This window comes from Mixophyes fleayi, chromosome 1, assembly GCF_038048845.1.
Source record: "Mixophyes fleayi isolate aMixFle1 chromosome 1, aMixFle1.hap1, whole genome shotgun sequence".
NCBI classification, from domain to species: Eukaryota; Metazoa; Chordata; class Amphibia; order Anura; family Limnodynastidae; genus Mixophyes; species Mixophyes fleayi.
Genome location: NC_134402.1, coordinates 395,893,246 through 395,907,311, shown reverse-complemented (window position 1 = coordinate 395,907,311; position 14,066 = coordinate 395,893,246). Strand labels below are relative to the sequence as shown.

The following is a 14,066-nucleotide window of genomic DNA, read 5'->3' as shown; positions in this document are numbered from 1 at the left end:
TTTCTATTCCAACATGACTGTGCCCGAGTGCACAAAGCAAGGACTACAAAGACATGGTTTGGTGAGTTCGGTGTGGAAGAACATGACTGGCCTGCACAGAGCCCGGACCTCAACCCCATTAAACACCTTTGGGATGAACTGGAACAGAGATTGCGAGCCAGGCCTCCTTTTCCAACATCAGTGTCTGACCTCATAAATGCTCTACAGAATGAATGTGCACAAATTCCCCAGAAACACTCCAACATCTTGTGGAAAGCCTTCCAAGAAGAGTGGAAGCTGTTATCGCTGTAAAAGGAAGACTAACTCCATATTAAAGTATATGTATTTGAATACAATGTCATTACAGTCCCTGTTGGTGTAATGGTCAAGCATCCAAATACTTTTGTCCAAATAGAGAATATTTATCATGGAAAAGCCCTATTTGCCTAAAATAGGTGTTTTCGCTGGAGATAGAGCTACTGCTGCCAACGGCAGTAGCCCTCACGGGTGAAGAGATTCGCCGAAATGTGAAAGCTTCTCTAACAAGGATCTTAGTGGTACAAGTACCACAGCAGTCCCTCTTATGTTATCACCATCTTCTCAGGGTGGGAATAGCAGTAGAGAATCAATGTAAACACCAGGAGTATATATTTTTTATGTTTTATATACTCTTTAACATTTTATTTGTTCATTTTATTTTTTTTACAAGGGGATCTGAAATCCTAAGTCAGGGCTTCCAGTTCCACTGCACATTCATGATCCAGCAAGCCGAGTCATGCATATGCAGATCCACCAATGCTGGCACAGTGAACACTAATGCAATTATTGTGCAGATCACACGATAAACGACCATTGGGTTAGATATTGCATTAGGCTGGGTACACTCTGAAGGTTTTTCAGCCAATTATCGGCCAATCACCCGATAAATTACCGCTCAGCCACATATCGCATTAGTGTGTATACTCACACGATGAACGACAGTCATTCCAAAGTGACAATTGTCGTTTCATTTGGTTGACCGTACTGTTTAATAATCTCGTTCCAATCACCTTCCGATCACATAGTGTGTACGCACTCACCATTACAATCTCCATAGAGATTACAGAGTCATAATCTTTTCAGCGATTGCCGGCAATGAACATGTCCTGGTGACTAAATGTAGAGAGTGCTGTAGATGGAATAGTTTGTTTGTTCGTTCTGAGACTGAATATTTAATTTCAAAGTCACAGAAGCTAACGAAATTCATTATGACATGTGGATAGCTACAACAAGGCGGTTAATCAGTGTGACAGGAATGAATGAATGCATATTGTGCTGTCATTCTCTAAACAACTATAGGACCAGATGAAGAGCCCAGATAGGTAAAACGTGTGTAGTGTGTACACATGAATCGGATCTTCAGTCGTAGGTACAATCATTGTATCTCCAGTGTGTACCTAGCATTAGTGTGTTTGCTCCCACAAACGTGTTTTATCGTACCAAAACGCATTGCATCTGTTGCTTTGGTTTGCTAAATATACAAAAAATCACTATCAACGTTGGAACGATGTCGGTCAAATGTGGAAATGTGTATGTACTCTAGACTAGCAGTGTAGGCAGATATCTGCAGAGTATATATAGAGTCCAAGGGGTAAATGTATCAAGCTGAGAGTTTCCCAGCGGGTTTGAAAAGTGGAGATGTTGCCTATAGCAACCAATCAGATTCTAGCTGTCATTTTGTAGAATGTACTAAATATATGATAGCTAGAATCTGATTGGTTTTTCAAACCTGCCGGAAAACTCTCAGCTTGATACATTTACCCCCAGATCTCTTCAGCAGATTGTTATGAGAGATGAGGAGCACAGTTCTGAAGGTACATAGATTTAGGTGTGTACACGTAAACTGTATGCTCTTTGGGACTTTCATTCGTTGGTAAAATCGTTACAGAAATCGCTGAAATTTTCTGTAGTGTGTACCCAGCTTAAGACTACTCATACTGCTGCCAGTCAGTATCATCAGGTGCCATGGCAATATTTTCTTAGTAAATCATGGCGTTAGGAAGCTTTCTATCACTGCAATAAACCCCCGAGAGAGATGCGGGTGAACACAGTTCAAATCCCACAGTCAGCAACTTGGACTTGTGACTAACCTGGCAGGACTCATCCCACGGGTTTTTATTGTTTTTTTTTCTGGCGCCATTAAAACATCTTTCACATGACATCTCTTCTTACTAGCATTCTCATTAAATATAAAAAGCTAATGTATTCCTGATGCATTTACCAGCAAAAAAGCATAAAAAAGAAACACAATGCAAATAAAAACACCAGTGGGTGTGTTGTGCTGTATGAACACATTGTTGTCTTTTAGGAGCCAGCAGAGAAGATGAAGATGAACAAGTTGCTGCTTTATGTTGTAACTGTGGCAATCGTTGGTGTCTGTACTATGTCCCACTGAACAAACATAAAGTAATTTACAGGGAAGAGGGACATACATGCAATGTACTGACCGGAATACTTGGTACAGTAAGACAGAGTACTGTGGTCCCAATATTACAGATGTTACTGTACAATACAGTAGTGGTCTAGTCTATGCATGCAGAGAGGTCATGAAAGCAATGCCTACACATGTGGAGTTTAATTTCCTCAATAATATTAACTTCTGTCAAAAAAGGGTAATGAAAACTGAAACCTCATGAAAAGTAATGTCTGGTTTCCTTAGTCAATGTGTGCTGCATGACGAAGTCGTGTTAGCTTAATGCTTGCTACATCCGTAAATTCACTAAACGCACATTTTGTATCAGTCTGCATTCGTTTGCTAGATAGATACACTGTAGTGGTCTGTAACTAATTGTAATCTTAGTTTACAAATCTTCAGATGTTTATAACATTTGTGTGTAGCCCCCAATGCCTCGCCATCAGTTGACATCAGATCCACTGCAAATAGCTATTCCGAATGCTGAGAGTTGTATTTCTACAACAGTTGGAGAGCCAGAGCTTACCCAGTCCTGCTCTTATCTGTTGTAACCATGGGTTGTTATCTATATATAATCCAGCGCAGTAGTTGAAGTGTGGGTGTATACGGGGGTACGCCATACTGCCGCTTCTCCTACTGCCTGCATTGTAACACTATCAAATATCATTCACTTACATCTTCCATATGTTTCCTCAGATCAGCCCATACCAATCGCATGGTTCATGGACTAAAGAAATATATTATTAATTACTTCTAATTTGTTCTATCAGTTTTCACATCAAATAGCAGTTTTTGTTGCATTGCCGCATTTGTAGGCTAAAAAGCACATATATGTAGTCACGTCGTAGTAGCAGCAAGAAACTCTAGTTTTCACAAACACAAATTAGCTTTGTTTTATGAAATACTAGCTGAAGTACCTGGCGTTGCCCAGGTTTAAATCTTCATGTTATTAAGTTATCAATGAATTTGATCTAATTGTCAACATTTTAAAAATAATAAGCAGCTTAGCAGCTCTTCCAATGAGGTGGCTGCCCAGTGTCGTTTTTGTTTTTATATTAGTGGAAGGACCAAAACAGGCTCCTCAGGGCAAAGTTCTGCCCAGCGTACACCAACGGGAGGTCCATCCGGGACCTTAACCCCCTAGTATGTCTTCTGGGATCCAATGTTACCAATGTTACCAATCTGTGAATTTTTCATCCAAATCCATCCAGTGGAAGGCTCAGAACAGGTTCTCCGGGTCAAAGTTCTACCCAACGTATACCAACGAGTGGTCCAACGGTAACCCAACCCCCTAAAACATGGCTAGGATCCACCTGGACCAGCTAGCATTGGTTTTATCCCAATCGGTGCAGGGGTGTCCGAATGCATAACCAAACAAACAAACAAACAAACAGACCAATGAATTTTCTATATAAAATCAGTGAAATTACTCCACAACAGATTGTGAACCATAACACAGACCATATATATTTAATATCTTAACTCGCTGGAGTTAATTTATGGCAGAAATGCAGAACAAATCAGTGTTGATCCACTGTGACTCGTTTTGCACATGATCATCCAGATGTAGGGAAAGTGACTGCTGGGTTTTCAGGGGAGCAGAAGTCTGTATCGTTGGTGGGAGGAGGTGTGTGGAGTGAGGGTGTTTCTTGCTAAGTACGCAGTAGGAGCAGATGCAATAGGGAGATTTTTCTATGCTGAGTGATATTATTACAGTGCAGTAAAGGGCGGTGTTTACTTGATGTGTTGAGGGGCACAAAGTCATTTTCACGTATCAAAAGAACTTTAATTTTTCTCCATTTAAGAGCTGGTGGTCTTGTGTCTCATCATACAGGTCCCCATGTTTGATGGAGAAGCACATTTCTAGGTACAGTCTGAGAAATGTAATGAAATGCTGCACACATACAAAAGCGACATAGACTGGCCAAAACTGGAGCAATGTCGCCATCTAGTGACCATGTAGTATAATACAAATAGTAAAATTGGCAATAATATAAACACAGAATATGGTGTGCCATACATATGGGGGATGATTCAATTGGCCGCGTTACTGTAATAAGTAACACGGCCTGCACACTATAAACAGATGTTACGGTAATAGTTCACGTAATTACCGTTAGTGCGGCAATTTTAACGCCAGGTTTTTGCTCGTGGTTCCCTGAGCCGAGAGCAGAAATCTATGCTAAAATTACCGTATTAACGGTAAAAGACTTAGCGCAGCGTTGGGTCGGGGAGAAATTGAATTCCCCCCATATTATGTTCAAAATACACAAAACGTCCCTGGTATGCCAAAAGGATGTGAACGTATTGAACAAAAAAAATAATATTTACCATTCACACTACTTAAAAAAATATATTTTTAAATGCAGCAAAATAAAAAAAATAATGAATGCGCATAGAATGACAGAAATGGAATATGGTGGACATCAGACTTAAGTGTCCCCTCATATGCCACATGCCATCTTATAGCCTCAGATGCCACTTTATGCCCCACTATAACCTCACAGGACCCTATTATATAGCCTCATATTGCCCTCTATAGCTTTATGCGCCAGTATAGCAGTAGCCACAGAACTTACCCCCCATCTTCTGGATCAGCTGCACCTACCGCCACTTTCCAAAATGATGAACGTTTTACAGGAGGGTGTCTATCTTCTCTTAGGACTATGATTGGTTTCACATGGTAAATGCTGATCTGCATCCAAGTACTTCATTAGCAGTCTGATACTTTTCACTTAACTTTGAGTTTAATGTTTTTGTTGTTTTTAACTGGTAATCATGGGTCACCGTATGACGAGCTCTAGTTCCCATGGGTCCAGATTTCCTGTATTATATGTAACTAATGCAGTAAATCTTTCTGCAAAGCAAGGAACAACCCTAAAAATGTACCATCTACATCCTTTTATTTTATTTCATTTAAAAAGTCTCACTCTGTAAAATTTTGTTTTTGAACTACTTTACAAAACTATGTGCAGCTGTATAAATCTGTACTCAGCAAGGAATGTCCTCACTCTGTCCAACCCATCCTACCTTTATGATGCCAATAATTTCCAATGAATTCATAGGCTGTAATTCCATGAATATTGATTCGGTCAGCAAAGCGGCTGTAGGTCAGATTCATTGAGTACAGACAGGGCCAGACTCAGACATGGCTGAACTGAACGGCACATACTGTCACAATTTGCACAGGGACAATGTTACAAGCCATGCTGCATGGGTTAGTGGACGCTGGTGGCCCCTTATATTCTGATGTCACACCTGCATGCAAATCTCCTATAGGAACCCAGCCATGGATCCCAGGGGGTAAATGTATCAATGTCCGGATTCTTCAACTCCGGCGAGATCGGCGTCTTCAGCGCTTAAATTTAAAGCGGCGCTGCCTTGTAAAGGGAAGTTTCCCTTTACAAGGCAGTGCCGCTTTAAATTTAAGCGCTGAAGACGCCAATCTCGCCGGAGTTGAAGAATCCGGACATTGATACATTTACCCCCAGGTCTTATTTTCCTCCTAGATTTGGTCCATAATCACAGTTCCTTCCCACTTGTATTGAGGGCATCTATCCTCACAGCATCACGTGCAAAGAGTGAGGATACTGGGAAGGGGCCAGGGGCTGGCTGGCAAATTTTAGTCCGGAGGGCGAGAATCATCTTAGCAGGCTATAAGGGAGGCCCCTGATATCCCCCTCTCCCCCAGCCCCTGGAAATGACCATACTAACATCTTGCTTGTGCCCCCAGAAGTCTAGACACGGCACTGGACAGAGGTACAAAATAAACAGGGAGAGTGAAGTGTAGTAATTAGTGCAGTAAGTTATAAGACAAACTTAAGACATGTATTTCTATTAAAATAAGATGGGCCCTCAATGTGTGGGAGATGTGATAATGTGTCATGAGGTATGTGTGTGAGGTTTATGATATAGTAAATGGTAAGAAAGTGTATCTTAGTACATAACTTAGTATAATGTTATAGTTTCTGCCTCCTTATTTCTCTCATGGTGCAAGGCTTGCATTACGCTCACAGATCCAGAGCATACGGCATACTGCATATACCTGCCCAGCACCTTCCAGATCTAACTCTGGTTCCTTAAATAACTAGCAAGGCAAGCGAACCAAAGTGAGCTACACCTGGTGCCAAGACTAATGTGGATAGCCATATCTGGTGCAGAGCTTGTAGCTGGAGCCAAATATACTTAATCACTGCATTGACCTCTCTCTCATCCTCCCCATACAAGCAATGACTGATGTTTCTGCCCTGCACTGAACATTGACAGATAATCAGAGGTCAATGTAGGACAGGAATTTGAACAGTTTTCAGGCAATGCTGATAGCTGTTCTATCTAGAACATAGAGGAACGGAAGTGGGGGGGGGGGGGGGTGACAGGATGGACTGCCTATGCCACCCTGTCTGTTGTTGCTGGGAACCGGCTGGGCTTACTTTTCCTGTTCCCTTACATTATCCCAAATGCACCCTTTTGCCGCAGTAGGAGGGTCTTACAATGCTGCCACCACTGAGCTCCTTTATGGCGCTCAGAACCACGTTCCTTCTAGATAACTGTTACTGCTAGTGTACTTCTGTGCTGGTACACTTGTGCTGGTAACTCCGGGCCTCTTACTATGCATCAGGGTTGCTGTGGATGGATCCCCCCTGGCCTATCACACTGACCAGAGCTGCATGGGTAGCAGGCAGAGCGATGGTACTGGAAAAGCTTGGGTCCAAACCTCAGAGACAGCCGGAGATTGGATTAGATTTAGGGTCTAATCTGCAGGTCACAGGAATACAGAAATATTGAAGATGTTTACAAGCAGGTCGTTGAAGCAAGATGTTTATTTGCTCACACTGGTTAAAGGTACCAGTGAGCAGGTCAGATGATTCCAGAAGAACAAGTTTCCAATACAAGCTAGTGCCTTGTATACTGTTTAGACCCAGGCTATTTTTAGCATCAGGATATAACCTGTTTACACAAACATGGATTTACATGCATTGCAAAGTCACTAATATTTACTCTTAGGTATGGAATTCTTAAAAACCTTGCTGTGATATCCTGGATCTTATTTCAGAGGCAGGAGATCCACTAGCAAGTCAAAAGGTCTGACTGGCATGAATTCTTCAGTCGCCGAATACACATTCCCAAAGAAAAAGTACAAACCTCAAAACAAGCCATTTCCTCACATCATAATACACAAAAGGCTTCGTAAAGAAAGGCTCATTGTATCAGATATATACATCAGAAATAGGCATTTGCTTTAGAAAGGTTAAAACAGAAAAAACACATTTTCTACCCTGGTCTCGGAATTAACGATTTCCTATCTCAACATATACACAATATCATACATAAGTGCTTGTGCAATTATATAAATAAGCGCCCTGCGCTATTTCCTTTAAATAAATTCATACCAGAAGTTATTTATCAGTGGTCCAGTCACAGGGGAATTGCCAAACTTACTGAGGCAGATTCTAGTATCAGACGCACTTCTCTAGGTTTTCTCCACAGCCCTGTCGGGTCTTCTTATCTCCAGCAGCAACTGCTCCTGACCTACATCTTAGACATGCACACTGGACCTTTATAACTACAGTCACGTGATTCTAACCTCCTCCCCACCCCCTGGACATCTGGCACCTCTAGGGTGCCAAAAAGTGTATCTCTGTTAGCTATGGCTATAGTATTTACAGCATTGTCTGAGTCCCCTGTGTCCTTGTTGAATATTCTATTAGCCTATCTGTGGGATTGTATCCATTACTAGTTCTCGCTCCACTACACTCAGGTTATGCTTAAGACCCACCCCAGGGACATCGACCTGCATGGTGCACGCTGTGAGGACCATACCTCTTTGCTAGGATCCACCCGCGTAATTTTCGACTCCGCACCCTGGATGTGGGAAGTGCCAGCTCAAGTTAGACTCAGGATCTCTCTATTTCCAGTGCATTCCTTATAGTACTGTATTGTAACAATATTCTCCTTCATTCAAACCATGTACACCTGAGTATTTTGGTATGTCCCTCTGTGGAGGATTCCAGTGAAGGAGTTGGCAGCATGGGTAGAATGGAAAGATTCATGGTACATGGTGTTGCACAGCCCAGTTGCATGTAGGCCCCCAAACTGTAAAAATTAAACAAAATTTGTCCCACCCCCTCTCCTGTATATTGGAAAGGAGACTACTGCAGTAATTTGAAGAGGGTTGGGGGTTTTGCAGGTTCAAATTAGATTTTGTTTGTTTTGCTGGAAAACCCCCTATGTATATTTTATTTTTTAAATATTTCCACTTTGTGTTTACAGTGCATTTGAGATATAGTATTCACAGCTCTTCCGATGCTGGGGTTTCCTGTGTATTTACCCCCTCCTCAGATACCTTCACTAAGTTTTTGTGGGCCCTGCAGCCTATTAACCTGTTTTCTCACTTTGTTGTAAAAAGGGCTTCTAAACGATCATTCAGCCATAAATAGGTTTTTGGGGAAGCCGAGGGCTCCTTCCACCAGGTTGCCCACGATTCTTCCCAAGACATGGCTATCATTACATGCTAAGGGGGAGCTCAGGAGGCATCTGGGGTTTTCATTACAAAATAGACACCATTATCAGCCAGTGAACTGGCTGATCATCTTGACTTTTCAAGTTTTAAAGAAAGTGCACCTCTCTCATTTAGAGTCGAGGAGAGTAAAAATGAAAGAAAAGTTAAAGTGCAGGTGTGGAACATAATAGTTTCTGGGCAGATCTAACAATTTATGCCCCTTATAGTACTTAAGAATGATTATTGCCTATCAGTAATTTGTTTGATTTCATTATACACTTTATTTTGGTGTTCCCTTGTGTTGGAAATGCTGCTAGGTATCGTGATATGAGTCAAAGTACAGTAAAACACTCTAAATAAACAGATATTTGTAGTGAACCAAGTAAGCCACAAGCCGGCATAACATTGTTATTATTATTATTATTGTAGATTTGTAAGGCGCCACAGTGCTCCACAGCGCTGTACAGTAGGGAAGACAAGGACATACATAAAACAAGACATACGTAAAACAAGAACAGACCATACAGACAAAATGAATGGAGACATGAAAACAAATGGTATGGAGGACCCTGCTCATTAGAGAGCTTACATTCTAAAGGGAAGCACAGCTGAAACAAGAGGAGCGAGTGGGGCTCAGAGTGGAGATTGGGATAGTTGTGAGGGTGAATTAGTGTGAATAGTGTTATTGAGGATAAGGTCACCTCTAAAAAAAGAGATGGGTTTTCAAAGAGCATCTAAAGATTTGAAGGCTGTGGGAAAGTCTGATTGAGCGAGGTGGGGAATTCCATAAGTGGGGAGCAGCACGGGAGAAGTCTTGTAGGCAGGAGTGAGAGGTGGTTATCAGAGACGAGTCAAAGCGCAGGTGACAGGTCAGAGGTTGATCTAAGAGGGCGGAAGGGAGAGTATTTTGATATGTATGAAGTGGTGTTGTTTTTGAGGGCTTTGTAGGTAAGGATGAGTAATTTGAATTTGATTCTGAAGGACACAGGGAGCCAGTGTAGGGATTTGCACAGTGGTGCAGCAGATGTGGAGCCGTGAGAGGAAGATCAGTCTTGCAGCAGCATTTAGGATGCATTGAAGTGTGGATATATGGGTGTCAGATATAACACATACTTGCCAACATTTGTTTTTCTTTTTCCGGGAGATGCCGGCTGGGACGTGGGCGTGCAGGGGGCGGGGCGCCGAAATCGCATCATTTTGGCCCCGTGATGGAATGACGCAAATCGCGGCATTTTACAGTGGGGGCAGGGCTAAACGCCGCGATTCCTGGTGATTCGCGGCGTTTAAACCGAATTCTGCCCACTTCCTATCAGGGAGATTGCCACACTCGTCCGGGAGACTCTCGCAAAATGCGGGAGTCTCCCGGACATTCCGGGAGAGTTGGCAAGTATGATATAACATTGTTTTTTTCTTACATTTTGCAGTACTCTCAGTAGCGATTCAACAGAATGAACAAAAAAATATGTTGAATGAATCATCATCCTTCATCATATTTACAGACAGTACTAAACACGTGTTGTTTTTTGTTTCAGGTGTTTGATTATGATTTTGGGCTGCAAGATGACTTTATTGGGTCAGCATTTCTCGATCTCACAACACTAGTACCGCAAAGGTAAGAGACCTATTTTTATATTTACATACATTTACATACCATATTTACATACATTTACATACCATATTTACATACATTTACATACCAGGGAAGGGCATTTATGTATCCCTGGCATAGTGTACAGTAGCTTTTATACCATTTGGCCTTGTTTTTTTTCCCTAAAAGCCAAATTGCAGTAAGATGGCACTCTTGTTCAGATGGGTTTGTGCTACTAATGTATTTTATGTGCTGTACTTTCTATACAGTGCAAATGTCAGCTCAGTTTGAACTTTTCCTGATTTTGAATTATTAGTTGACTGCAGGAAGACAATGGTGCTATCTTATTTTAAATGTCATGTTTGTGGACTCTCTAATATTAAACAGATTTATTCTTCACCATTTGTAGTTTGTTTAAAACAATAACATTTCATACATTTTTCATGCTGAACCAAAGTTGCACAGAGAGTGTGATTGTTACCGCAGCATCCTGATTTGCAAGAACCTGCCTATCATCCAAAGGAAGAAAATGTGCGTCTTTACAAATGGCGATGCAAATCTGTGGCACAAAAAAATATATTATATTAATATCATCAAAAACGGAAAAATATTTTTTTTCCGTCATCCTGGGAAGTATTTGTACCACCGCTGTCTATGGTAAATAGGCTTCCCCATGCTTTGCACTCCACAGACCCGCTATCATGGGCAGGGGGTGTGGTAAATGGGGAGAAGGACTAACATCTGTTTTCGTCAGAGAAATGGCTTTTCTCCTAATAATAAATACTCCCCTTCTTTGAGTTTTAGGGTCTGATTAATCAGGGAACGCAAAATAAATATAATGTACGTTTTTAAAAAAAACATTCATAAAACTGGCTGTTTCTTCATGTAGCACACAAATACTAGATAGCTTGTTTTTACACTGAAATTTAAAGCCGATCTAGGACATGCCCTACCCCAACTATAAATCTGTCCCCACATTTTAAATGTATCTTCCCATCCAATGCAATATGGTTATGCCTTAGTTTTGCTTAACTTTCTTTATTGAATCAGACCCAATAACTTCACAGGTTTTAGCAAAGGAATTGGAATTTCTCATATGTCAATAAGACAAAAAAATGTGTTAGGGATTATGATGCTTTTTGTGAATGCACAAAAAAGATCAGAACATATTTCAAATGAATCACAGCCGATTCATTTGCCCTCTAAATAAGAGATCTCTGAAATTGTGGAGACATAATGAAACATGTAAACCTATGGCATCTGTAGACATATATACTACAGAAAAGATAAGGATGACATTACAATGCATGAAGCAACCACTAATAGTTACGTATACAAATTCCAGTAATTAGTATAAGGCAACAAGTAATTCAATATGAATATCTTCTAATTTGGAAGTAGTCTAAGGCATTATATATTATATCATATAACTCAAAGCAGGGGGTCGAAGTGGATCTTTATAAGTGGCAGCATGGAATATTTAATGGGAATGTAAGTAAATGGAATTTGTTAGTTTAAATTCAGAGCAGTAGAAGAAGGGGATTTTTAGAAGTGTCAGTGTATATGTAATGGGAATGTAAGCAGTAGATGTTTTGGTATGTTATACAACCATATACCAGCCCACTTTCACCACTGATTCAAGGTCAAAGCAGGTATCCTATCCAGATGTACTTGTCTCTCCAGTGTTTGTGGTATTATCATTAGAAATGTATATACATCTAAACAATTTACTAGGGATAGCAGGAAGGTCTTCCAAAGAAACAATGGGGAAAAGGGGGGTCATGGGGATCTGCTACCATATAAGGTATATTGGAATGTAAATAAAATTTGAATAGGTGCGTCCTCTTGGAGCATTCTGGTTTCACACCAGCCGCATGTCTGAAATCATTTCCTAATCTGTAGTTTTGTAGAACTGTTTCCATCAAACTCCCCCAGACTTCTAAGAAGGCTTGTTCCCTAATTTTAGCTTATCTTTTAAATTAATTGCAGAGAAATAGAATGAAACATTCTCAATTGTGGAGAAAACCCTAAGAGCAATAGGAAAAAAAAGAAATAGATATAGATACATATATTTGCCTTCACAATAAAGACTTCTCATTTGCAAAATTCCCTTGAGTGTGTCCTTATGCCTTTTGTGATATATAGTTGCCAACATTTTAAAATATTTTGCAGGGACACATTGCTGCTGAGCTGGAACACACACATAGGTTTATGCATGATATTGCCTCGATAGATCTTGGGGTGCTTAAATCCCCATCATGTCATGTCATGTTTACTCATACTTATACCTTTCATGCCTGCTCTCCAGCAGATGTGGGAGGGGTTATTAATGGAAGGGCGTGGCTTAATGATGCAATTTACATCATCACAGCTCTGCCCACTGAGGTGAATGGCACTTGATGACGTGACATCATCATGGCACATCCCCGCCTACCCACATGCCCTTGCAGGAGAAATGGCGTCTCTCTGGGGAGTCTGGAGTGTCACTGACATTCCAGTAAAGTAGGCAACCTTGAGTCTATTATGTATGATAATAGTGAACTTGTTTTACATGCAATAAATGTTAATTTCTAAAGCCTGGAGAATAAGAATGGATGGTTAGAATTGCATCTAACATAAGAAAAATAGGAATATTATTGTACAGTTGGTTAATACTGAAAAACTGGGACATTTCCAAGAAGGAAGGGACATTATACAGATATATAAAACTGATAAATTAGAAACAACTTCTTTTCTAAGAACATAAGCACAAGTGTCAAGTGAGCATTGCTGATAAAACTCAGGCTATATATACATCGGTATGTACTTGGTTACTGTGCAGTACTCCTATCAATTATAAGATCAAGGATGATTTGTGTCAAGGCAAATTGTATTGGGTTATGTTGCACTGTCTCAGTACTAACATGTATTGCAGAAAAGAATAATAATATGTTTTTGTGAAAATATATTTTTTCTGAATGTGGAACAAGATATAATATGGATAATTCATTAGAAATATATTGCATATAAAAGGTGTAACAAAGAAAACTATTGCTCACCAAACATCTACCATAGTACCAGTCATTATATATATATGATAAATCAGTAATTACTGACAGTTTTTATATTTCTAATCTGTTCATTCTATCTTTCCAGTGCAAAAGATGTTGCGTTAAACTTACAGGATCCACAGCACCCAGAGTATGTTTTGGGAACCATACATTTATCTATCTTACTGTCCCAGAAAGATAATGTCTGCATGGATTTGGTGAGTCATTTAAATATAGTTAAATAATTGATGGTAAAGATTTGAATGCCATTATTATTGTTTTAGGCTGGGTACACACTATACAAAATTTCTCCCAATTATCAGGAGCCGTGGCGGTACACCGCATCTTGGGAGTGAACTAGCAGCCGTGCGCTGCTTTAGTTTCTATACTCTGTTATTATTACCCTTGTGTCATAGGTGTAGGAAGGTGTAGGGACATCCTCCAACACCAGGGGGAGCTCTCATATGATTTAAACTGGTTTATTTATATTTTTATACATGCTTTCTGGTTTATGTTATT

General features: G+C 40.4%; 1 protein-coding gene across 5 annotated transcripts in view; it reads left to right on the top strand.

Moving 5' to 3' along the window:
* The window catches only part of MCTP1 (multiple C2 and transmembrane domain containing 1), a 663,759-nt gene that overhangs the window by 260,214 nt on the left and 389,479 nt on the right, over positions 1-14,066 (top strand). For all 5 annotated transcript variants that reach the window (XM_075181055.1, XM_075181045.1, XM_075181079.1 and 2 more), the window contains 2 exons: positions 10,463-10,542; positions 13,654-13,765. In XM_075181055.1, the coding sequence (XP_075037156.1) occupies positions 10,463-10,542; positions 13,654-13,765 (192 nt within the window). The remainder of the gene's footprint in view (positions 1-10,462; positions 10,543-13,653; positions 13,766-14,066) is intronic.